At 44.0% G+C, this 24148-nt stretch overlaps 1 protein-coding gene across 1 annotated transcript in view; it reads right to left on the reverse strand.

Annotated features, from left to right (window-relative positions):
• Positions 1 to 2079: 2079 nt before the first annotated feature.
• Positions 2080 to 24148, reverse strand: part of LOC142251008 (leucine-rich repeat and fibronectin type III domain-containing protein 1-like protein) — a 111959-nt gene continuing 89890 nt past the window's right edge. Inside the window, exons 3-5 of the mRNA XM_075323482.1 lie at positions 11390 to 11886; positions 8922 to 8993; positions 2080 to 2444 (exon numbers count right to left, since the gene is read on the reverse strand). Of these exons, the coding sequence (XP_075179597.1) occupies positions 8935 to 8993; positions 11390 to 11886 (556 nt within the window). The 3' untranslated portion in view covers positions 2080 to 2444; positions 8922 to 8934. The remainder of the gene's footprint in view (positions 2445 to 8921; positions 8994 to 11389; positions 11887 to 24148) is intronic.

A 24148-nucleotide genomic window follows, 5' to 3' on the forward strand; every position in this document is an offset into this window, starting at 1 on the left:
TGGGAAGGAAGATACGAAACGCACAAGATGGAGGAGGTGCCGGACCAAGAGAAGTGACACCCATTGGACTGGACCGTCCCCTAGGTGAGAATAATAAAGGTCTTTTTTACATTCTACAGAGCAGCTTGGGTGTTATATACAGTATTCTGGAATACTTTATATGTTGGCTTACTGGGGGTGGCCGCAGCCCATAGTTTCAGAGTGTTTAAGGTTGAAGGTAGACTTAAGGCTGCTTTACACGCAGCAACATTGCTATCGATGTCGCTGGTGAAAGCACCCACCCCCGTCGGTTGTGTGTCACAGGCAAATTGCTGCCCGTTGCGCACAACATCGTTAGCCCCCGTCATACATACTTACCTGCCTAGTGACGTCGCTGTGGCCGGCGAACCGCCTCCTTTCTAAGAGGGCGGTTTGTGCGGCTTCACAGCGACATCACACGGCAGCCATCCAATAGAAACGGAGGGGCGGAGAGCAGCCGAAAGAAAGTGACGCCAAGCTCGTTGCTGGAGGACGCAGGTAAGGTGTTGTTCCTCGTTCCTGGGGTGTCACACATAGCGATGTGTGCTGCCTCAAGAACGACGAACAACCTGCGTCCTGCAACAGCAACAATATTTGGGATTAGAAAGACGTGTCAACAAAGAACCATTAGGTGAGTAATTTTGATCGTTAGCGGTCGTTCGTACATTTCACACGCAACGACGTCAATAACGAAGCCAGATGTGCGTCACGAATTCCATGACCCCAACGACATCTCGTTAGTGATGTCGTTGCATGTAAAGCCCCCTTTAGGTCCATCAAGGTCACCCCTTGGCCTAACCTAAGGGAAAAACCTGGTGACAGGTTCCCTTTAAGTTTTATTTCATGTTGTAAGTTATTTTAAGAGAACTGTAATGTAAGATGAATTGCGGTGTATGAGGAGCATCAGGAGGAGAAGGTTAGAAGAAGCAGCAACAGGAGGTACAACCTAACAGTCTTCTCTTCCTTGTGCCTGCCTTTGTAAAGACTATAAAAATTAGCACTAAATAAAAAGTCAAATATCTCCGAATTTAAAAAAAAAAAGTCATAATCAAGACCACTTTAACCTGAAGGGGTACTTTGCACGCTGCGACATTGCTAGCCGATGTTAGCGATGCCGAGCGCGATAGTACCCGCCCCCGTCGCACATGCGATATCTTGTGATAGCTGCCGTAGCGAACATTATCGTTACGGCAGCTTCACACACACTTACCTGCCCTGCGACGTCGCTCTGGCCGGCGACCTGCATCCTTCCTAAGGGGGCGGGTCGTGCGGCGTCACAGCGACGTCACACGGCAGGCGGCCAATAGAAGCGGAGGGGCGGAGATGAGCAGGATGTAAACATCCCGCCCACCTTCTCCCTTCCGCATAGCCGGTGGACGGCGGGCGCAGGTAAGGACATGTTTGTCGCTCCTGCGGCTTTACACACAGCGATGTGTGGAGCTGCAGGAACGACAAACAACATCGTACCTGCGGACGCACCGACATTATGAAAATGAACGACGTGACACAGATCACCGATTTTTTACTGTTTCACGCTCGTTCATCTTCTCTCCTAGGCTTTACACGTTGCGACAGCGTTACCGGCGCCGGATGTACGTCACTTTCGATTTGACCCCGACGATATCGCAGTAGCGATGTCGCAACGTGCAAAGTACCCCTAAGGGTAAAGGACCTAAAATCTCAGACTTTCACACTCCCCGATTTAGCAATCCAGTGGGATCACATCACTCCTTGAGTTCCTCCTGCATTGATTTAATGTTGGATTCTCCTGGTAACCATAGTGCAAAGTATATAAACTGAACTCTGATTTATCATTTATTTTCTTAAGAAATTCCATTAATTCTTTTCAAGCTTGAAACAAGGTTAGTGCCATTGTAGTAAGTAAAGCATCGCACCTCTCACCCCGTTCCTCCTCAGACTACCTCCCATACTGCTCTGCTTGTATTTATGTCCTTGGCAGAGGCTATCAGGTATTGTGATTGTGTGCTGCTACACAAAGCTTTGCTCATACGATTTCACACGACCTACTTGTGGGTGTTCAGAAATCCACAGAACCCAACCTCATCTGAAGAGATTTTTTATTACAAAACATATGGGTGGTTTACAAAAGTATATATAAAAAACTAGAAAACATTTTCAGGTCTGGTGGGAAATAGAAATGGAGTCAAGACCATTATTGTCCAAGGTGGGTTTGAAGATACGGTTCAGTTGGGGGGGTGATCGTGTTTGTGAGAATAATGCGGCGAGGGGGGGGATCAGAAACTTTATCCAGCTCATTTCCATAGCAACAAGTCTGTAACGGCAATCCGACTGCAGATGAGAGGGTCAGGAAACAGCAGCGGTGTAACCTCTGTCGATGAATCAGCTTTTAACCATCTGATCGCTCCGTAGACTTCCGGTATTCCACATTTAGTCATCTCTTCATCCTTTCGAGACAAACAAACACTAAATAAATCATCAAAGCAATAAATAATGCACCGAATGCTCATCCGGAGAGGAGGGAAACCCATCCAATGGTACTTTGTACTCTGGTCTGGAGATCAAATGCTCTTGGCTTCTTCAAGTAGTCATTTTTGAGAGGATTCTGAAATTGTTCTCTCTAGTAGACACGATACACATCTCACTTTCCTCCTGGGGCAGTCATGTAAGGCACTCGTGAATTAGTAAGTAGATGGTATTTAGATTCAAGGGATTGTCTCAGAACTCGCACAACTACAAACCCTGTCTGGAATACCCTATGGACACGTCTCCCCTGCCCATACTATCTCTATCGGCTCTGGTGAGTCGATACGGCACTTCTGGGGTGGTGCTCAAGTAGGGTCCAAAACCGTCTCAAGTAGATGTAGAAACTTGGCACTCAAGGCCACATAGACAGCGGGATTGTCTCACAACTCGCACAACTACAAACCCTGTCTGGAATACCCTAAGGACACGTCTCTCCTGCTCATACCATGTCTATCGGCTCTGGTGAGTTGATACTCACGGCACTTCTGGGGTGGTGCTCAAGTAGGGTCCAAAACCGTCTCAAGTAGATGTAGAAACTTGGCAGTCAAGGCCACATAGACAGCGGTGGACACCGCATCATTCCTGACTATGCAAGTTGCGCTACCTTTTGAGGACCCCCTGCACGCACACTGATGAAGGTCTTTGACCGAAACGTCTGTGCTTGTGCTCGTCCTACAAGTTCCTCTCAATAAAAGACCACTATTCACATTTATCTTGAGTGCCAAGTTTCTACATCTATCGGCACTGGTGGTCCAAATATTGCACGGTCAGCCATCCATGTAATGCTATATTTTCCCGTAACTGATGGGTAGGGATGGAAGAAGCTAGACTGTTGTCTTCTCTACTTTTGTGAGACCACCCATGACCTGGGACTTCCCTACATTCTAGAAAACTATACAAAATCATACTGGAAAAGCTGTGAATCACTGTGTATACTGGGAAAGCAGGACTCACAGGCTTTCTGTGTAAATAAGGGGAGAATCAGGACACACGGGCATTTTCTGCACGTAGACAGAGGACACAAAATTCACTGGGGCCAATTCATTAAGAGAGGATTGCATTACGCCAGTCTTTCTGGAGTATGATCCTCCGAATTCATTAAAAGGCACACCCCATTTAGTGAATTACCGCATCTTCTGAGTGGCGTGCACCACTCCAGAAATGCTACTCTAATCAGGAAAAGGAGTAGCATTTCTGGCCTACAAAACGCCAACACTTTTAATGAGTTGGATGGTCACATCCAGTCATGGCTTCTCCTCGGATCTGCCCATTTTGGCCATTCTAACTGGTGGGAAAACAGCAAACTCACAAAATTATACAACATAGATGAATGGCCCCCATTCATTTAAAAAGTTAATATTTTACACAAAAATACTGAAAGAAATACTATATATCCTTGAGATCAGTGGTTCTCTCTCAGTCCTATACTGTCCTTCAATTGGAGGTCTGACAAATCCAGTTAAAAGGGGGGACAGAAAAAAAGAACGATAATTAGAAAAAGAAAAAAATAAAGAAAGAGAAATCATTATGAATAAATTCCTAAATACCTTATAGTTTTTACCTTCATATCCCTGCTAAATCTAATATTAGATCAGATAGATCGGGTGGGCAGCAGTGTGAGCAGCCTCTTCTTACTTCAGCCCCCCGATATCTACAGATTTAGATCAGATATATTGGGTGAACAGTATGAGCAGTCTCTTCTTACCTTACCACTTCTGGTATCTCCAGTATCAGATCAGATAGAAATAGTGGAGAGCGGTGTGAACGTCCTCTTCTTACCTCAGCACTCTTGGTATCTCCAGTATTAGATTAGATAGGCAGGGTGGACAGCAGTGTGAGCAGCCTATTCTTACCTTAGCAGCCTACTATATACAGAGTTAAATCAGATAAATAGGGTGGGCAGCAGTGTGGGCAGCCTCTTCTTATCTCAGTACCCTGGTATATCAAAATTTAGGTCAAATACTTATGGTGGACAGCAGTGTGAGCAGCTTCTTCTTACCTCAGCACTTTTAGTATCACCAGTATTAGATCAGCTAGACATGGTGGACAGCAGTGTGAGCAGCCTCTTCTTACCTCAGTACTCCTGGTATATCCAGTATAAGATAACATAGAAAGGAAATACAGCAGTGTAAGCAGCCTCTTCTCACCCCTGCTATCTCCAATATTAGAACAGATAGACAGGAAGGACAAGAGTGTCAGTGCCCTCATCTTACCTCAGCATTCCTGGTATCTCCAGTATTAGATCAGATACACAGGGTGGACCTTAGTGTGACCCTCTTCTTCTTACCTCAGAACTCTTGGTATCTCCAGTATTAGATGAGATAAACATGGTAGGCAGCAGTGTGAACAACCTCTTCTTACTTTAGCACTCTTGATACCTCCAGTATTAGATCAGATAGGGTGGATGGCAGTGTGACTGGCTTCTTAACTTAGAACCACTAGTACCTCCACTATTTGACCAGCCAGACAGGGTGGAAAGCAGTGTGAGCAGCCTTTTCTTATCTCAGAACTTCTGGTATCTCCAGTATTAAATCAGATAGGTGTTATCAAGAACATTCTAACTCTTAAAAAGTGTAGGCCAAGCGATTCATTAGTTGCAACCCCTTATTTTAAGAGCATATCAATAAAATACTGTTTTATAGATCAACAAAAATTGTCTGTGGGAGCTGGATATTCTTTTTTACAATTATCATTACATCAGATAGACAGGGTGGACAGCAGTGTGAGCAGCCTCTCCTTACCTTACCACCTCTGGTATCTTCAGTCTTAGATCAGATAGAATGAACAGTAGTGTAAGCAGCCTCTTCTTACCTCAGCACCCACAGTATCTCCAGCGTTAGATAGACAGTGTGGATAGCAGTGTAAGCCTCTGCTTACCTCAGCACATCTGGTGTCTCCAGTATAGATCAGATAGAATGGACAGCAGTTTAAGCAACCTCTTACCTCAGCACCCATAGTATATCCAGTGTTAGATCAGATAGACAGCATGGGCAACAGTATGAGCAGCTTCTTCGTTCTTTAGCACCCTGGTATCTCTAGCATTACTTCAGACAAGGTGGACAAAAGTGTGAGCAGTCTCTTCTTACCTCAGCACCCACAGTATTTCCAGCATTAGATAGACAGTGTGGATAGCAGTGTTAGCAGCCTCTTCTTACCTCAGCACCTCTGGTGTCTCCAGTATTAGATCAGATAGAAGGGACAGCAGTTTAAGCAACCTCTTATTACCTCAGCACCCAGAGTATATCCAGTATTAGACAGCATGGGCAACAGTATGAGCAGCCTCTTCTTACCTCAGCACCCCGGCATCTCCAGCATCAGATAGGGTGAACAAAAGTGTGAGCAGCCTCTTCTTAGCTCAGCACCCACAGTATCTCAAGCATTAGATAGGCAGTGTGGATAGCAGTGCAAGGAGCCTCCTCTTACCTCAGCACATCTGGTGTCTCCAGTATTAGATCAGATAGAATGGACAGCAGCTTAAGCAACCTCTTACCTCAACAGCCATAGTATATCCAGTATTAGATCAGATAGACAGCATGGACAAAAGTGTGAGCAGCCTCTTCTTACCTCAGCACCCACAGTATCTCCAGTATTAGATAGACATTGTGGATAGCAGTGTAAGCAGTCTCTTCTTACCTCAGCACTTCTGGTGTCTCCAGTATTCGATCAGATAGAAGGGACAGCAGTTTAAGTAACCTCTTCTTACCTCAGCACCCATAGTGTATTCAGTATTAGATCAGACAGACAGTATTAGCAGTTTCTCCTTATCTCAACACCCCGGTATCTCCAGCATCACATCAGACAGTGGACAAAAGTGTGAGCAGCCTCTTCTTACGTCAGCACCCTGGTATCTCCAGAATTACATCAAACAGGGTGGACAAAAGTGTGAGCAGCCTCTTCTTACCTCAACACCCTGGTATCTCTAGTATTACATCACAATACAGTCATATGAAAAAGTTTGGGCACCCCTATTAATGTTAACCTTTTTTCTTTATAACAATTTGGGTTTTTGCAACAGCTATTTCAGTTTCATATATCTAATAACTGATGGACTCAGTAATATTTCTGGATTGAAATGAGGTTTATTGTACTAACAGAAAATTTGCAATCTGCATTTAAACAAAATTTAACTGGTGCAAAAGTATGGGCACCTCAACATAAAAGTGACATTAATATTTTGTAGATCCTCCTTTTGCAAAAATAACAGCCTCTAGTCGCTTCCTGTAGCTGTTAATGAGTTCCTGGATCCTGGATGAAGGTATATTTGACCTTTCCAGTTTACAAAAAATTCCAGTTCAGTTAAGTTTGATGGTCGCCGAGCATGGACAGCCGCTTCACATCATCCCACAGATGTTCAATGATTTTCAGGTCTGGGGACTGGGATGGCCATTCCAGAACAGTGTAATTGTTCCTCTGCATGAATGCCTGAGTAGATTTGGAGAGGTGTTTTGGATCATTGTCTTGCTGAAATATCCATCCCCTGCATAACTTCAACTTCGTCACTGATTCTTGCACATTATTGTCAAGAATCTGCTGATACTGAGTTGAATCCATGCGACCCTCAACTTTAACAAGATTCCCGGTGCCGGCATTGGCCACACAGCCCCAAAGCATGATGGAACCTCCACCAAATTTTACTGTGGGTAGCAAGTGCTTTTCTTGGAATGCCGTGTTTTTTTGCCTCCATGCATAACGCCTTTTTGTATGACCAAAAAACTCAATCTTTGTTTCATCGGCCCACAGGACCTTCTTCCAAAATGTAACTGGCTTGTCCAAATGTGCTTTTGCATACCTCAGGCGACTCTGTTTGTGGCATAAACGGCTTCTTTCGCATCACTCTCCCATACAGCTTCTCCTTGTGCAACGTGCGCTGTATTGTTGACTGATGCCCATTGACACCATCTGCAGCAAGATGATGCTGCAGGTCTTTGGAGGTAGTCTGTGGATTGTACTTGACTGTTCTCACCATTCTTCTTCTCTGCCTTTGTGATATTTTTCTTGGCCTGCCACTTCTGGGCGTAACAAGAACTGTACCTGTGTTCTTCCACTTCCTTACTATGTTCCTCACAGTGGAAACTGACAGTTTAAATCTCTGAGACAACTTTTTGTATCCTTCCCCTGAACAACTATGTTGAATAATCTTTGTTTTCAGTTCATTTGAGAGTTGTTTTGAGGAGCCCATGATGCCACTCTTCATAGAAGATTCCAATATGAGAACAACTTGCAAGTGGCCACCTTAAATACCTTTCCTCATGATTGGATACACCTGCCTATGAAGTTCAAAGCTCAATGAGGTTACAAAACCAATTTACTGCTTTAGTAAGTCAGTAAAAAGTAGTTAGGAGTGTTCAAATCAAGAAATTGATAAGGGTGCCCAGACTTATGCACCTGTCAAATTTAGTTTAAATGCAGATTGCACATTTTCTGTTAGTACAATAAACCTCATTTCAATCCAGAAATATTACTCAGTCCATCAGTTATTAGATATATGAAACTGAAATAACTGCTGCAAAAACCCAAATTGTTATAAAGAAAAAAGGTTAACATTAATAGGGGTGCCCAAACTTTTCCATATAACTGTATATACTGAAAGCACATGGAGAGGTGTGACTTCCTACTTCACGTGTCCTTTTAATATTCTAGGAAAGACTTATATCATGTAACAAGATGGTGACCATTATAATGTACTATAATGATTAGTTCCATAGTGAAAATGAGAGTGATTTACTAATTAAAGTTATTTAGAAATTTATTCATAATGACATTTTTATATATTTATGTATTACAGGAGAACCCCTTAAAAAAAGAAAGAGACCTTGTAATATTACCTGAGCAATAACATCAACAGACTAGAGTCAACTTTGTTGAGAGACGTCACAAATTGGACATAGAATTGCACAGTTTCAGCTGCTGACAAATAGAGACTATGCCCCTCCTGCAATAATTTTTATTACTCCAGCGCAACTAAGTTTTGAAAAAAATGAAGCAACTTAAAAATCTATAATTTATATATACTGAGTATATATATGTATATATATATATATATATTTATAATTTTATATATATATATATTTATATATAAATATTTATAATTTTATATATATATATATATATATATATATATATATATATATATATATATATATATATATATATATATTGTAAATAAGACATGAACCTTATTTACCAAACATATTCATTAAAGTTGCTTCATTTTGTACTTTAGAAGCATTGGTGCAGAGGTGGACATTTCCTTTAAGTAGACTGTTTTGGCCACGTCAGATCCTATGAGGTCACCACATTCAGAACATACTATGTTGTGTTGGTGATTTTATAAATATTTGGTCATCAAGACCATAGTCCTGCAATGTTATAGTAGCTCTTTGCGACATTCTTCATACCTTTAGACCATCCTCAGATGCTGACATCTGTCCACTCACAGGATAGCCTCTTCTCCGCAGAATTTTTGGAACCTGCCGTTGTCAAAAAATGCAAAATTAATATATTTTCAACCTAAAATAGTGCTAGGAATAAGTTTAAATAAATCTTTATTTTTATATAGCGCTGACATATTCCACAGCGCTTTACATACATCAGGAACACTGTCCCCATTGGGGCTCACAATCTAAATTCCCTATCTGTATGTCTTTAGAGTGTGGGAGGAAACCGGAGTGCCCAGAGGAAGCCCACGCAAACACGGGGCGAACATACAAACTCCTTACAGATGTGTTTCTTGATGGGATTTGAACCCAGAACCCCAGCGCTGCAAGGCTGCAGTGCTAACCACTGAGCCACCGTGCCGCCCTTAATGGGAGATGTAAATACTGTATTTTTGTATAGTCAGTGCTCCCTACTAGGGGTGAGTGGACCTGTGGATGTTTGGGTTTGCCAGGTTCAAGAGGACTTTAGTTAAAAGTTTGACCCCGGACTCTGATCCGCATATAAGTCAATTGGTATCCGAACTTTGGTATAGTAAGGGTTAGGGGGCTGCAAAAGGAGGCAAAACAAGGGTAAGAAAAGAATAATTGCCCTGCAAACAAATGTCAATAGGAATAAATAAAACAAAAATGACATGGAATCCCCCCTATTTTTGATAACCACCCAATGTAAAACAGCTGACATAAAACCCAGGGGTTACTAATGAAGACACGTCTATCAGACATCCTCATTTCTAACCCGGCAAGTATACAGTTAAAAAACAAAAATAGTTTATTTGAATAAAGTGTCCCCCACGCTCCCTCTTTCACCAATTTATTAATTTTAAAAAATCCTTGAAGTTCTGACATAATCTAATAGTGTAATGTCCTACAACGTTCATTGAATCATATGGAGCCTCGTTCTGAGAACGATGCTCCATAGGTCACTGCCAGTTAGCGGCAGGTAAACTTGTGAGAAATTCCAAGCCTGCCACTGACCGGGAATGACCTATGGAACCTCGTTCTCAGAATGTTCTCAGGACGAGACTCCATAGGAATCGATGGATGTCGAGGGATATTACACCAATGGATTACGTTGGAATGTCAAGGATTTTTTTCATTAATTGGTGAACGAGGGAGTGTGGGGGAGTCTTTATTCAAATAAACTATCTTTTCCAGTGTGTGCTTTTTTTAACTGTACACTTACCTGGTTAGTAATGGAGGTGTTTGATAGACGCCTTTTCATTACTAACCCCTGGGCTTCATGCCAGTTATTAAATAACAGCTGACATCAACCCCAAGAGCAGGACAAAGCGCCATAATTGGCACATCTAATGTAATGCATCAATTCTGGGGCGGTTGCGGGCTGCTATTTTTAGGCTGGGAAGTGCCAAATAACCACTGGCCTTCCCAGCATAATAATCATTTAAAAAATTGTGTGTGATCCCCTCTATGTTTGATAACTAGCCAAGGTAGCAGATAACTAGAAGCCATATTACAGTGTGGGGAGATAACGGAGGTCATATCACAGTGTGGGGAGATACACTGGAGGCTGTATTACAGTGTGGATGATATACTGGGGGCCATATTACAGTGTAGGTGGGGATACTGGGGCCTTGATACAGTGTGAGGGAAATGCTGGGGGCCATCATAGATTGTGAGTAGGGCCACTGAGTTCCATCATATAGTGGGGTGCTACTGGAGGCAGTCATACAGTGGGGGATACTGGGAGCTGTCTTATAGTGGGAGGGGCCACTATGATGGGGCCCATCATGCTGTGTATAGACAGCTGTGTATATATGGTCTGTGGAAGCTGTGGGGGGCTTCATGGCATCATACTGTGTAGAGGGGAATTATACAGGAGACATTATTAAATTAAGGAGCATTATTGTTATAGGGGCACTTAGTCGATTGTCATTGCGAAATGGGCACACTAGGTGCATTATTACTTTCTAAGGGGTCAAAATGTAGGCACTATTTTCAATGGCAGTTTTACAGGGAATTTACATTTTCTAGGGGGCAATTTAACCATGCAGAGGACACAAAGAAGACATCTTACTTTGTAAGAGGCACAGTGGTGGACATCATGTGAGGCACTAAGAGGATCAGTAATAGGGACACATATGGCAGCAACGGCCCAGCATTGGGCTATCAGTAAGTTTAGAAGTATTTGTAGACTAGGAACTGATGAGGACGGTACTGGAAATGTGAGAAGGCAAATATGTCTTATTTGTAATCTCTGCAGACAAGTTATGTTGGCCTAGTCCAGATGGAAAAGATGGAAAAAGTGAATGGCTCCATCAGAAAGGACGTCACGATGAGAAAAACTGACGTCCGAATGAACCCAAACATCTAGGAAGTTCTCAAAGTGAGTTATCGAGAGGCCTTCTACCATGGGCACCAATGCTTTCTTTTGCCCTTGACTCTCTATACTCGTATGGGTCATATCTCACCTTGCTTGGGAGCAGAACTTTTTGATTCACATGCGTCTTGTGTTGATTTTGTGCTTTGTGACGACTCTTCTTCAGTCGTAAAGTCTGAATTCAGTGGCAGTTCCTCTGGTACTCCTGTCATCTTGACACAAGAGTGAGCACAAGCCATTCCTTGTTGTCCATTTGTCTGTGAATAGACATTGTTGACCCTCGCTTTCCCTCCTTCTTCCTGTCCACTATACACTTTATATCGGATCATTAAAATAATGATAAAAACTAGCACGGAAGCCACAATGATTCCACCAATGATGATGATCATGGTGCCTCCAAGAAACTGGGTGTGGAGTGGTTGACACTGTCCATTATCCTCTTTAGTATTGAACTGGGCACATCCTACAACCCGCGTGGCAGTGAGTGCAGTCATCCCATCATCGTAGACAGCCAGGACACATAGGTCATACTCCCTACCAGGAGCCAAGTCATTGATCAAGAAACTTCGGTTGCTTGGAGGTATCATCCTATATCAAAAGAAAAAAAAAATAATTGTGAAGAAACAAGAAAAAAAAGAGGACAAGAAACTGTATAAATATACATTGAGTGCCTTCGATATAAATATTATAACTTTGTACAATTTAGCATCAATTTTGGGTCTATGGTCCCCTGTCCACCAGAGTAGAGGACCTACGTTACCGTTGTTGTCTTTCTCCGATATTTTATTGTCTTGTTGATTTAATTGCTGACAATACAGAAGACTTTGTACAACTTTTGTGAGTTCTTAATTATTTATAGTCCTACTTATTATTTTATTAACATGGATTTATTTGTCGGCTTGGTTACTTCTTCTCCTTGAGGAGGTTCCTTGATTTACCGGCATTTTCGTTGTCTTCGTGTAATTTATGCAACGTTCTTTCCCATCTTCACTGTGATTATGGATTTCACGTTTCGGTTATGCTGAGTTTTATGTGTTTTATGCCGTTGTGTAAGATTGTTTGTCGGTAATATTAACCAATTTTTCAAATTGCCTTGTTTTGGTGTGATGAGAAAGAAAAATGTCTGACATTAGCGTCGATGGAGGGGTGGGGGGGATTTACAAGTACCGGGTTCACAGGCTTCAATTATACAATTGCAATATCATTGTTTTGTTTGCCCTTTCTTCCTGTGATTGCCCCGTTTTAGGTTTCTAAGAATACCAGTGTTGACTCTACTAATTTCGGGCACATGGCCACCATGAGACAAAAGTCAATTGACGAATGTTCCAAAAGTAAATTTTTCTTACCAGATCAAACGATGTGTCATGTCTACATTGGTATATAAGCTGCTTATGTTCTAGGCTAGGGGGAGGTTTCATGAAGACAACCCCATCTAAGAGTCGTAAAAGAAAGCCAATCTTTAGTAACAGCTTCTGTTCTGGTGGACTCGAAATGTCCTTGTATCACAAGGGTGGTAATGTATCTAGATGGTTGACATGAAATATGCCATGAGGGACTATGGGGATAGCTGGAAACTGGGGCCCCTAAGCTGACTCTCAGACTAGGGGGACCTGTGCTATCCCTATTCTCAGAGATACCCTTAATTGTTGGGATGTCTGCGTCTCCTTCCTGGCCCTGCTCCTAATCAACCCTAATCTTATACGACTTAACACTCCACCAGGGGAGCCGGACAGGAGTGTGATTCAATCCATAGAAATAGACAAACAGGGGAAAGCAAAACCCTGTCACACAGCACACACAGCGGTATAAGACCATAAGAGATAAGAAGGAAAAGATGAGCAGGGTGGAAACAACAAGACGATGGGTAACCACAACAACACCAAGCACAGGCTACTCTCTTTCCAGCAAATCTGGGACACCAAAGCACACAGACCAACACAGCAGACACTATAGTCAGCGTGGGTAGAAGATCTCCTCCAACCTAAGTATGAGAGAAGCAGATGTGTTAGGCTTCTTTATAATATGTGATCCCAGAAGCCTAACAAGCAGTCTAGCAGAGGTAAGACTGCGCACATAGCTGGTTGATGCCTGTGTAGAAAAGAAACACCAGAGATACCATCGGGCGGAGTGTCAGAATCTGCAATGTGAATGGTGTTTGATGCTGCCATGACATTGGGCGAATTTTGTATAAAACTCCATGTGAGATAACACTACATTTTCCACACTTGCCAACTCTTTGGAAGGCTCTCATAAAAAAGGTATATATCCCAGACTGCCAAGAATTGTAGTGACCTAATTAAACAATTAAGCCTCCTTTATTCCGACTCGTAATACCTCTCCATCTGCCAATCCTATGCTGAAATACACGAATCAGAGAACATGTTGAGGGTCAAGTGGCAATGGCTGAAGCATTAAGATCCCAAACTTACTTTATTAACATAGTAAACTTTATAAACCTCTCTCAGTACATACACATGGATACAACTATCATTCTCCTTGAGTATGGGAAACCACCACCAACAATGTCATGACTATCAAAAATTCAACCATGCCAATTTAAAATACCCTTTTCATGTACCCTAAATCCAAGGTGGGTGGGTGGGTGTCTCTCCCACACCGCTAGCTGTGTGCAGGTTCCAGATACAGTAGAGTGGGACAGTTGCCAAAGGCAGAATGGAAGAGACAGAGGTGAAGGGGAAGTGACAGACGCGGGAAGAGGATGGTTGGGAAGCCGGTCTAGAACAGGGTTAAAGTGTGAGAAGATGTGGCATTGGTGCTAGGGTGAGTCAGGAGGCAACCTCAAGAAGTACGGAGCCTATGGCTCATCCTGGCGGGGTTAGAAAGTCATCTGGTTAAAGAGCTGCCAGGGCCCAGAGTCAGGTGGAAGGAAACACACACCCCGAAGCTTGAGGACCAAATTCAAGCTAGTGCAAGGGGACATGTCAAGAGGTAGTACCCTACACACTGAGAAGAATGAAGCAAAGGAAGGCCATGTCTGTCATAACAGCATGAAGAATAAAGTGAACAGTCTAGTTGGCTTAGTGAGCTTTGGTGTTGGGTGTGTTACTGACTGTCTACGACAATGGAGCGGAGGACACTGGCCTGAAGAAACCGGTAAGTGTCATGCACCCCACCCGAGGTCCCATCCACACGCAGTGGCTCCTTAGCGAAGGAGTGCGGCGCCCGAGCATCCCAGGGCCAGCACCTTCCTTCAAGAGAAGAAAAAAACACAAAGACAGTTTATGTGATTCTTTTTTATATTGCCAACTCCTACAAGCTAAAATTTGCAAGAAAACAACGAGTTTCCCTACCTCAAGCTTACCTTTTGACCTCGAGTCTAGCTTAATCTACTCGTCCCTTTTTCCTATAGGCTTCAAAGTAATCTACTAGATGTTTCTTGACACCGGGATGCCTTCTCATCAGATGAAGCCTCAGTGTCCAAAATTTCATTTAGGTTTGCAAAATTGCATGTGGAAAGAAGTGTGTTTTGAGAGCCAGAGCCTTCAAAAATTCTGGAGGCACATCACTACTAGAAAGTTATTCATAAAGGTTTGTCAATTATGGCTGGATGGTTGCTGCTTCCGGAAAGAGAGTACGTGCCGAGGCTGCATATTGTAAGGAGTTGTCTCTGATGAGATAACCTCTTTAATGCACAAGGGATCTAATCGCTCTCAGATGAACGTTGTTCAATAAACTAATACCGCTCATGGAATGATGGATCAAGCTATCGAGTTAGCATTGCTTCTATGCAATATAAAGGTCATGTGGTTACACGCAATTTTCTAAATATAGTTTATGCATAAGTTTCAGGAGTCAAACTAGGTCACTCCTTTTACGGTTCACCCTCCTCTTATACATAAAATGCCATTAAGCAAAGTAGAGAATCAACGGCACATACCATCCGATTTCCAGAAAAACAGATTCTTTTATTGGTTCCGAAGGTGCATATAAAAGGCAAGAGGAGAGATGGGTGCAGGTCTCCTTAGGACGACGGCCGTTTCGTGCTATACAGCACTTTTACGGGTCCACCGTGTACAGCACGAAACGGCCGTCGTCCTAAGGAGACCCGCACCCAGCTCTCCTCTTGCCTTTTATATGCACCTTTGGAACCAATAAAAGAAACTGTTTTTCTGGAAATCGGATGGTATGTGCCGTTGATGCTCTACTTTCCTTGATGATATAATGAGACTTTGATTCTTATTTCAACGTGCACCCACGACCAGTGCTACATGAGAAAATAACCTGATCTGACCTCCTCCATTCTGGCATTAATTTGGGGCGCAGTATGGTGGTGCGAGACCTTTTCTTCTTATTGTGCTTGAATTATACATAAAATGCGCAAATCAGATTTTAATTGCACGTCATCTTGGAGGTTACCTGTCACACGGACAGTTTTATAAACTTCGCAACTGTCATGGCGGCGGCGGGATCTGTTCAGACAAATCATTCTGACGCTCTGCTGGTTAACTTCTCTGGTACCTGTGATCAACGCAGGCAGACTTGGCCATCGACCTGCAGAGTGGTAATTCATCGGCAGGCTAGCACGGGTTAATCTCTGCTAGTCTGCTTATTAGTCTTCTTTAATCACAAGTTGTTGAGAAGCCAACTACATCTGTTCTCCTCTTATATATGCTGACTAGATCCTTCCTTCTATGCCATCTATAGTTTATCTTTACTGGACTGGTAAGGTATTCTGTTGATTGTGGTACTTGTTGCTGATGGCAGCTGTGGAGTTAACCCTTGTTGCCTTTTGTTGCTACCTTCCTGCTCTTGCTTTTTTCCTGAATCTCTTATTGTCTACTCCTGTGTGTGTGCAGTGTGTCAGAGTTTTGGTTTTCCCCTGTCTTTATCTGTCTTTGCATCGCACTGATGCCCCTTCCTTCCCTGGTGAGGGAGGGAATCGGATTAGATCTGGTCAGCAGCATAGCTAGGCATGGGACTCGTTAACCCTTGTTATCTTTTTTGTTGCTACCTTCCTGCTCTTGCTTTTTCCTTAGTCTATTACTGTTTGTTTCTGTGAGTGTGCAGTGTGTCTGAGTTTTGGTTTTTCCCTGTCTGTCTTAATCTGTGTTGCCATCACACTCCTGCCCCTTCCTTCCCTGGGAGGGGAGGAAACATATTAGATCTGGTCAGGAAAATAGCCAGGCATGGGACTCAGGCATCTCCACCATTAGGAGTAACCTGGAAGTTAGGGATAGCCTTAGGTCCCCTAGCGTGAGTCCCTGTCTTTCATTATCCTAAAGTCAAATTGTTACATTACCATTATACACACAAGACAGATCATTAATAAGATCTAATCGATTAAGTTACTCATCCCTTAAGACAGAATCAAGGTATTGGCTCCAAGTCCCTTCCAAGTTGTGAGTTGTCTTCTGCTGGACATTTGGGTCCCATTACTGCCGAAATCTCACCCCGACCTCTTTATCAGAGGAAACCACAATGAATATTATTCCCTTTTATTTATATCGTAATTATAATCATCTGTCCCCATATATTCCATTTATTATAATCACAGCCATCTTAAATCTCATTAAATAAAAATTACGGTTATTTGCTAATCACTGTCAAACTCAGGCAAACACAAGACAATACGATAATGACACACAAAGCTCGGGAAAGAAAAAATGAGCTCTCTTGTAAATCAAGAGAATTTTGATATAAATAGAAAGCCATTACGAGAGAAAAGATCCCATTTTATAGGAAGCTTCAGGATCTGAATCAATTAAGAGTAAATAATCAACGCCATAACTAGAAAAATGTCTACTCCAGGCACAGAGTTTTATAATTAGCCCCCCTCCCCTAATCTGATGTTATATTTTAGGCCATAAAACAGCTACAAAAGAATTAATAGCATTGTATAGGCACGTTCTATGGCTTTGCAGCTGGTCGTATTTCACTATTTATTTGCTTAAAGTTAAAAAGGGACAGAAAACTGGCTGCAAAGAGTGTTCCTATCTCTTTGGAGGACGCAGATTGTCAATGCATTAGATATATAGCCCATTGATTTTACCAGGCATCCTGTAATGCTTCATTTTCCCTGTAGGGGTGCTGCAAAGAAATTGAATACTTGTCTCTAGGTTTTTCCTTTTGAGCACTGGGATTTGGGCAATCAATTAATTTTCAGAAAATTCCTGTACAAATAAGGGATTTTCCAAAAGGGTACACCACCAGAGTACGTGACAAAATTCCAAATTTTGCAGGGACAGTCTAACCCTAGGAACGAGGAAGTACAAAGGGAATGGCGAAAGAGAAGGAAAGGGAAACCCTGTGTCTAGGGAAGGGGGAGATGGTGACCCCTGACCAAACCTATTGCTGGTCCCTGGGGTCCTTCACCACCCTAGATAGGTTCCACACTTATGCGCCGAACAGGATACCTGACCCTGGCTGACCCTTAAATAGGCTCTACATAGGGAACGGATGGGATGAGCACTTAGTCAACCCCACTAACCTCTAGTAGAGCACACAGTGAACACATACATTAAGAAGTAAACAAAAAACTGATCTCCAGATGACTCAAAGAGAGGAACTGCAACAACAACAAGGTTTCTCCAGATGAGTACAAGCTGACTGCTTGCACTGAAGACTTGTTAAGACCTATCACCAACAAAGAGTAAAGGCCCCGTCATACGCAGCGATATCGCTAGCGAGCGTACCCACCACCGTCATTTGTGCGTCACGGGCAAATTGCTGCTCGTGGCGCACAATATCGTTCGGAGCCGTCACACGGACTTACCTGCCTACCGATGTCGCTGTGGCCGGCGAACCGCCTCCTTTCTAAGGAGGCAGTTTGTGCGGCGTCACAGCAGTGTCACTAAGCAGCCGCCCAATAGAAGCGGAGGGGCGGAGATGAGCGGCTGTGACATCCCGCCCACCTCCTTCCTGCCTCATTGCCGGCGGCTGCAGGTAAGCTGTAGTTCATCGTTCCCGAGGTGTCACACGTAGCGATATGTGCTGCCTCGGGAACAACGAACAACCTGCGTCCTCAACAATCAACGATTTTTTGAAAATGAACCACGTCTCAACGATGGATGATTTGGTGAGTATTTTCCATCGTTAACGGTCGCTCGTTGGTGTCACACGCAGCGACGTCGCTAACGATGCTGGATGTGCGTCACGGAATCCGTGACCCCGGCAAAATATTGTTAGATACGTCGTTGCATGTAACGAGGCCTTTAGGGAGAATGAGGGTATTTAAAGACACAAAGGGAAGTACTGAAAGTTAATAGCTGTGAAGGTGAGGAAATCTGCAGGGTCCTAAAGAGAAAGGGATAAATGAAAGGGTGAAATAATGATCTTTAGCGCAACGCAAAAAATCATTGTCCTTGGCGGTGCATCAACCTGTGTAAACAGGACTCATAATGCCAAAAACTATGGCCGCCTATGTACACTGACCGATGTAGTATAGATTGCATCTTTACTTTGGTCTACCCGTGTAAACAGGTATCTGAACGACAGCCAATCGGTAAAAATTTACCAAACGCCGGTCATATTGCCCCAACGGTCGGTCATTGTAAATGGATGCTTAGTTCCCTACGGATATGAAGAGCAGATCTGAATATAATTATCACTTCTGCTGATATTAATAAGTTGGTCGTCCATTTTTTGTATCTATCCTGTGTAAATAGATAGACCCTTTAAGAATAAGCCACAGTGGGCATGGGTCTTGACTATCTGCTATGGATTGGTCACCCGTGGTGGTGAAAACCCATATAATCTTAACCAGAACCTGATTTATCAAAATAATTTAGAAGTAAATCTGGTCTCTGTTGCCAATAGCAACCAATCACAGCCCAGCTTCCATTTTTGAAACTGCTCTGATAAAATGAAAGCTGTGCTGTGATTGGTTGCTATTGGAAACAATGACAAGCCTTCTTCTAGGCCGTAATCTTCCTCATATTGGTTGTATACATATCAGTCATGAGGCGTGTGAGAGCGGACGTGGCTTCATTTATCACGCCACCTCGCTCCATTATGTTAAATTCTACATCTTTTCTGCCATTTTGCGTGAGCTGTAAAATTCATGCATCTTCCCGCTTTATTGATAAATGTCTCTCGGCGTGATTTTACACCTCATTAATTCATATGTTGTTCAATTGATTCCATTTCTGCCGAGCGAGTGAAAAAGTCAAACTTCTATAATCGAAAAAACTGAAAAAACTGACCTTTAGGAAAATAATAACGAAAAAACTTCCAGGACAATTGTATTTCAAGAAGCGAATGTATTAATATCCTATTAATAAATGAATTTGTTTATAAAGGCCAAGATGACGGGAGAGGTTTCTTTTTCATAGGAGAGAATTATAGGTGAATAATTCCATATCATACATATTAAGGAGCAAGCCGTGATAATTTATTACAGTAATTAACTCCCTGCCTCTGCGAGTAATGAAAACGCAGGGTCCCATCGTTCAGTGACCTTCAGATCCCAAGTCTATTGCATGCCCTATAACGTGTTTTATCCAGGAATCCACATATTACAGATATTCAAATAAGACCCGAGGAAAAAAGATAAGATACGAAAACTAGTGATGAGTGAGCACTACCATGCTCGGGTGATCAGTACTCGTAACTAGTGATGAGCGGGCACTACCATGCTCGGGTGATCAGTACTCGTAACTAGTGATGAGCGGGCACTATCATGCTCAGGTGCTCAGTACTTGTAACTAGTGATGAGCGGGCACTATCATGCTCGGGTGCTCAGTACTTGTAACTAGTGATGAGCGGGCACTATCATGCTCGGGTGCTCAGTACTTGTAACTAGTGATGAGCGGGCACTACCATGCTCGGGTGCTCAGTACTCGTAACTAGTGATGAGCGGGCACTATCATGCTCAGGTGCTCAGTACTTGTAACTAGTGATGAGCGGGCACTACCATGCTCGGGTGCTCAGTACTCGTAACTAGTGATGAGTGGGAACTACCATGCTCAGGTGCTCAGTACTTGTAACTAGTGATGAGTGGGCACTACCATGCTCGGGTGCTCGGTACTCGTAACTAGTGATGAGCGGGCACTACCATGCTTGGGTGCTCGGTACTCGTAACTAGTGATGAGTGGGCACTACCATGCTCGGGTGCTCAGTACTCGTAACTAGTGATGAGTGGGCACTACCATGCTCGGGTGTTCAGTACTCGTAACTAGTGATGAGTGGGCACTACCATGCTCGGGTGCTCAGTACTCGTAACTAGTGATGAGTGGGCACTACCATGCTCAGGTGCTCAGTGCTCGTAACTAGTGATGAGCGGGCACTACCATGCTCGGGTGCTCAGTACTCGTAACTAGTGATGAGGTGGCACTACCATGCTCGGGTGCTCAGTACTCGTAACTAGTGATGAGTGGGCACTACCATGCTCAGGTGCTCAGTATTCATAACGAGTGATGAGCGGGCACTACCATGTTCGGGTGCTCGGTTCTCGTAACTAGTGATGAGCGAGCACTACTATGCTCAGGTGCTCAGTATTCATAACGAGTGATGAGCGGGCATAACCATGTTCGGGTGCTCGGTACTCGTAACTAGTGATGAGCGAGCACTACCATGCTCAAGTGCTCGGTACTCATAACTAGTGATGAGTGAGCAAGTGACGAATGAGCACTACCATGCTCAAGTGCTCGGTACTCATAACTAGTGATGAGTGAGCAAGTGACGAGTGAGCACTACCATGCTCGAGTACTCATAACGAGTGATGAGCGGGCATTGCCATGTTCGGGTGCTCAGTACTCGTAACTAGTGATGAGTGGGCACTAACATGCTCAGGTGCTCAGTACTCGTAACTAGTGATGAGCGAGCACTACCATGCTCAAGTGCTCGGTACTCATAACTAGTGATGAGTGAGCAAATGACGAGTGAGCACTACCATGCTCGAGTGCTCGGTACTCGTAACTAGTTATGAGTGAGCACTACCATGCTCAGGTACTTGTAACTAGTGATGAGTGAGCACTCACATGCTCGGGTGGTGAGTACTCGTAACTAGGGATGAGTGAGCACTACCATGCTCAGGTGCACAGTACTTGTAACTAGTGATGAGTGAGCACTACCATGCTTGGGTACTTGGTAATCGTAACTAGTAATGAGCGGGCACTACCATGCTCGGGTGTTCAGTACTTGTAACTAGTGATGAGCGGGCACTACCATGCTTGGGTGCTCGACACTCTTAACTAGTGATGAGCGAGCACTACCATGCTTGGGTGCTTGGTAGTCCTAACTAGTGATGAGTGAGCACTACCGTGCTTGGGTACTTGGTAGTCCTAACTAGTGATGAGCGGGCACTGCTATGCCGGGTACTCGGTACTCGTAAAGAGCAGGTTGGACGGGCTCAATTTTTGTACTGAGTATAAGAAACTCAGTGGAAACCCATGAATCTTCTTTTGATTAGCTGGTGTGGCACGATATTGTGGCGCCCCTGAGGCTTCCGTCGCCACAGAGATATTGCACCTCAGCCAGAGGTGTGATGTCCCATCCTGGGTAAGAATGGGGTCACATACTGGTCCACAGACTAAACTTGCACACACCAATTGGTAGGCATACACTGGGTCAGGGATAGTGGCAGCCACCCCCATAGATGCATTCATGGGGCCGTAAGTCCCATTTCTGGTCCCAATAGTGTGGGTGGGGCCTAGTCAGTGGGTTTGTGGGAGGAGTGAGAAAGTGTGAGTAGACAAGGAAACCAGGAAGTTCAAGTTGAGACAGTCTGTGAGAGGGAGGAGGAGAGGGAGGTAGTTACCTCAGGAGAGTGAAGGAGAAAAGTCTGAGGAGAAAGTGACAGAAGGAGGTTCCTGGTGGAGATCCTGGGGTCTAGTTAGGCCCAGGTGACACCTAAAGAAAGAAAGGATCCCCGAGCCACGGAAGGGCATATTGGCTCATGGCCTGTTCCACTGAAAGATCGGGTGGAGGGATCTGGCTGCATTCGGGGACGGTCCCCAGACTTAGGGAAGAAAGACATTTCCTCAAAAGTAACACCGAAGGCCTGGGGTGGTTGCAAGCGCCCAGGGCCACAACCCACCACAGATCCCCGGTGAAGGGGACAAGATACAACTGCGGGTAGCCCCCTTTGTTCAGGCCCTGCGGTGGAGGCCGAGACTAGCACAGCTACAACGGTCAAGGCTAGGAAGTCAGTCAGGAAAGAGACACAGGAGGGGTGCACCGGTATTGACCTCTGAACTACCCGGAATCGGCGGAGGCACCTGACAGTGGATCCCAGCATACTGTGGGCAACCGGACAGCTGCCGAATTGAGACTAAACTGTGAGTAAATATCTTAACTGCAAGTCCTGTGTCGTCTGCTTTATCCTGCACTGCGTCCACAAACACCATAGACTTTACCAAGCACCAAAGGTAGCCCCGGGGTACCCGCTCTACCTGTGAAGAGCAAGAAACACCTCAGCTGCCATAACATCAGCCCCAGAGGTCCCTTCCAGCAGCTGCGGCTCCATAGCTGCAAATTACCACAGGAGGCGTCACAAATCTTATATAAACTGTAACACTATCTTCACCCCCACAGCCGCCACATTAACTGACTCCACCAGGGTCACGGAGTCGGGCCCTGCCACCGCTGACTATCCAGGACTAGTCCGGCCTGACACCGGGTCACCCAAAGCACTGGGGTGGGCAAGTCAATATCACATGTCTATCACCCTGCAATGATGACATCATAAAAGTGATGTGGATGCTGTTAGGTAAGGGGCAGCTCTCTCACGGCTCCTGTCCAGCGGGCACAGATTATTGCCATTGCTGATGGACCGGGTCGTGCAAATTGATTCACACCAACTAAGTTACATTACTTGGTTATAACTTGCACAGACCAATGAAATCCTGGTTGCCATGTCCTCTAGAAAACTTCACACTCCCCCCGATGGTTCCAAGCCTCCTCAATTTATGGGTTTCTTTTAGCGCTATTCTTGTAGTCTGATGACTATTTCCAGCCAGGTTCTTCTTGAGCCCGTTAGGGAATCTCACGTCTCCAGTGACTTTCCCCCTTAAGCCTCTTATTCCTTTATATAGCTATGCAATGCTAACACACAATAGTGCCGCAGGGTGCCAGCAGTTAGGGCCAACATTAGATATGAACAGACACGTGCATTAGCCTAGAGTTGTTCAGTGTATATGTACTAAGAACCTGATATCTTCCTGAACACAGTTATAACCAGGCTTCCCTTCCCCTGGGGCAATCATGTTACGTTTGATGACTATTCAGGCAATGGTAGATAAAAATGGTACTGTAGTGAAAAACTAGATGAATATTACATATTGTGCAGGGAGAAATGAAGGTACCTAGCGCAAAATTGGCCAACTCATGTGAGCCCATCAACCGCGGCAGGGTGACCTTTTTTGATGGGATCCTATCCTAATTTCATACCGGTCCTGGACTTTAAGTCTACAGATATATGGACAGATAGGATCCAGCACTAATTAAAAACATCCTGGGGCTGATGGGAGGAGAGCAAAGTCAGAATAGGAGAATGAAGGCTCTTATTAGTACCGGAAACTACCTGGCCATATAAGTCTAAAATTAGGATACGGTCCCATTTAAGAAAGATCACCTTGCCGAAGTTGATGGGCGCACATGAATTGGCCAATTTATGTGCTAAGTACCTTCATTTTTTAAAATATATTCCTATAGCATTAACGCAGTTTAAATTTCATATATTCTATAATGTGCAAGGAGAAATTGTGTGTTTTGTCTTTTCCAGTCATAAAGAAATATAAACCCAATTGTTGCAGGCTTTTTTTGGGTGGGCTTGCTGGCAGTTATAAGACAATCAGAAGTATTTCCATGTCTACTCCTTCCCCCCTCTCACATCACACAATCTCAGATGGAACCTGCAGCTGCATTCCCCTCCTCTGAATTGTATATCTTA

This window comes from Anomaloglossus baeobatrachus, chromosome 9 (assembly GCF_048569485.1).
Source record: "Anomaloglossus baeobatrachus isolate aAnoBae1 chromosome 9, aAnoBae1.hap1, whole genome shotgun sequence".
NCBI classification, from domain to species: domain Eukaryota; kingdom Metazoa; phylum Chordata; class Amphibia; order Anura; family Aromobatidae; genus Anomaloglossus; species Anomaloglossus baeobatrachus.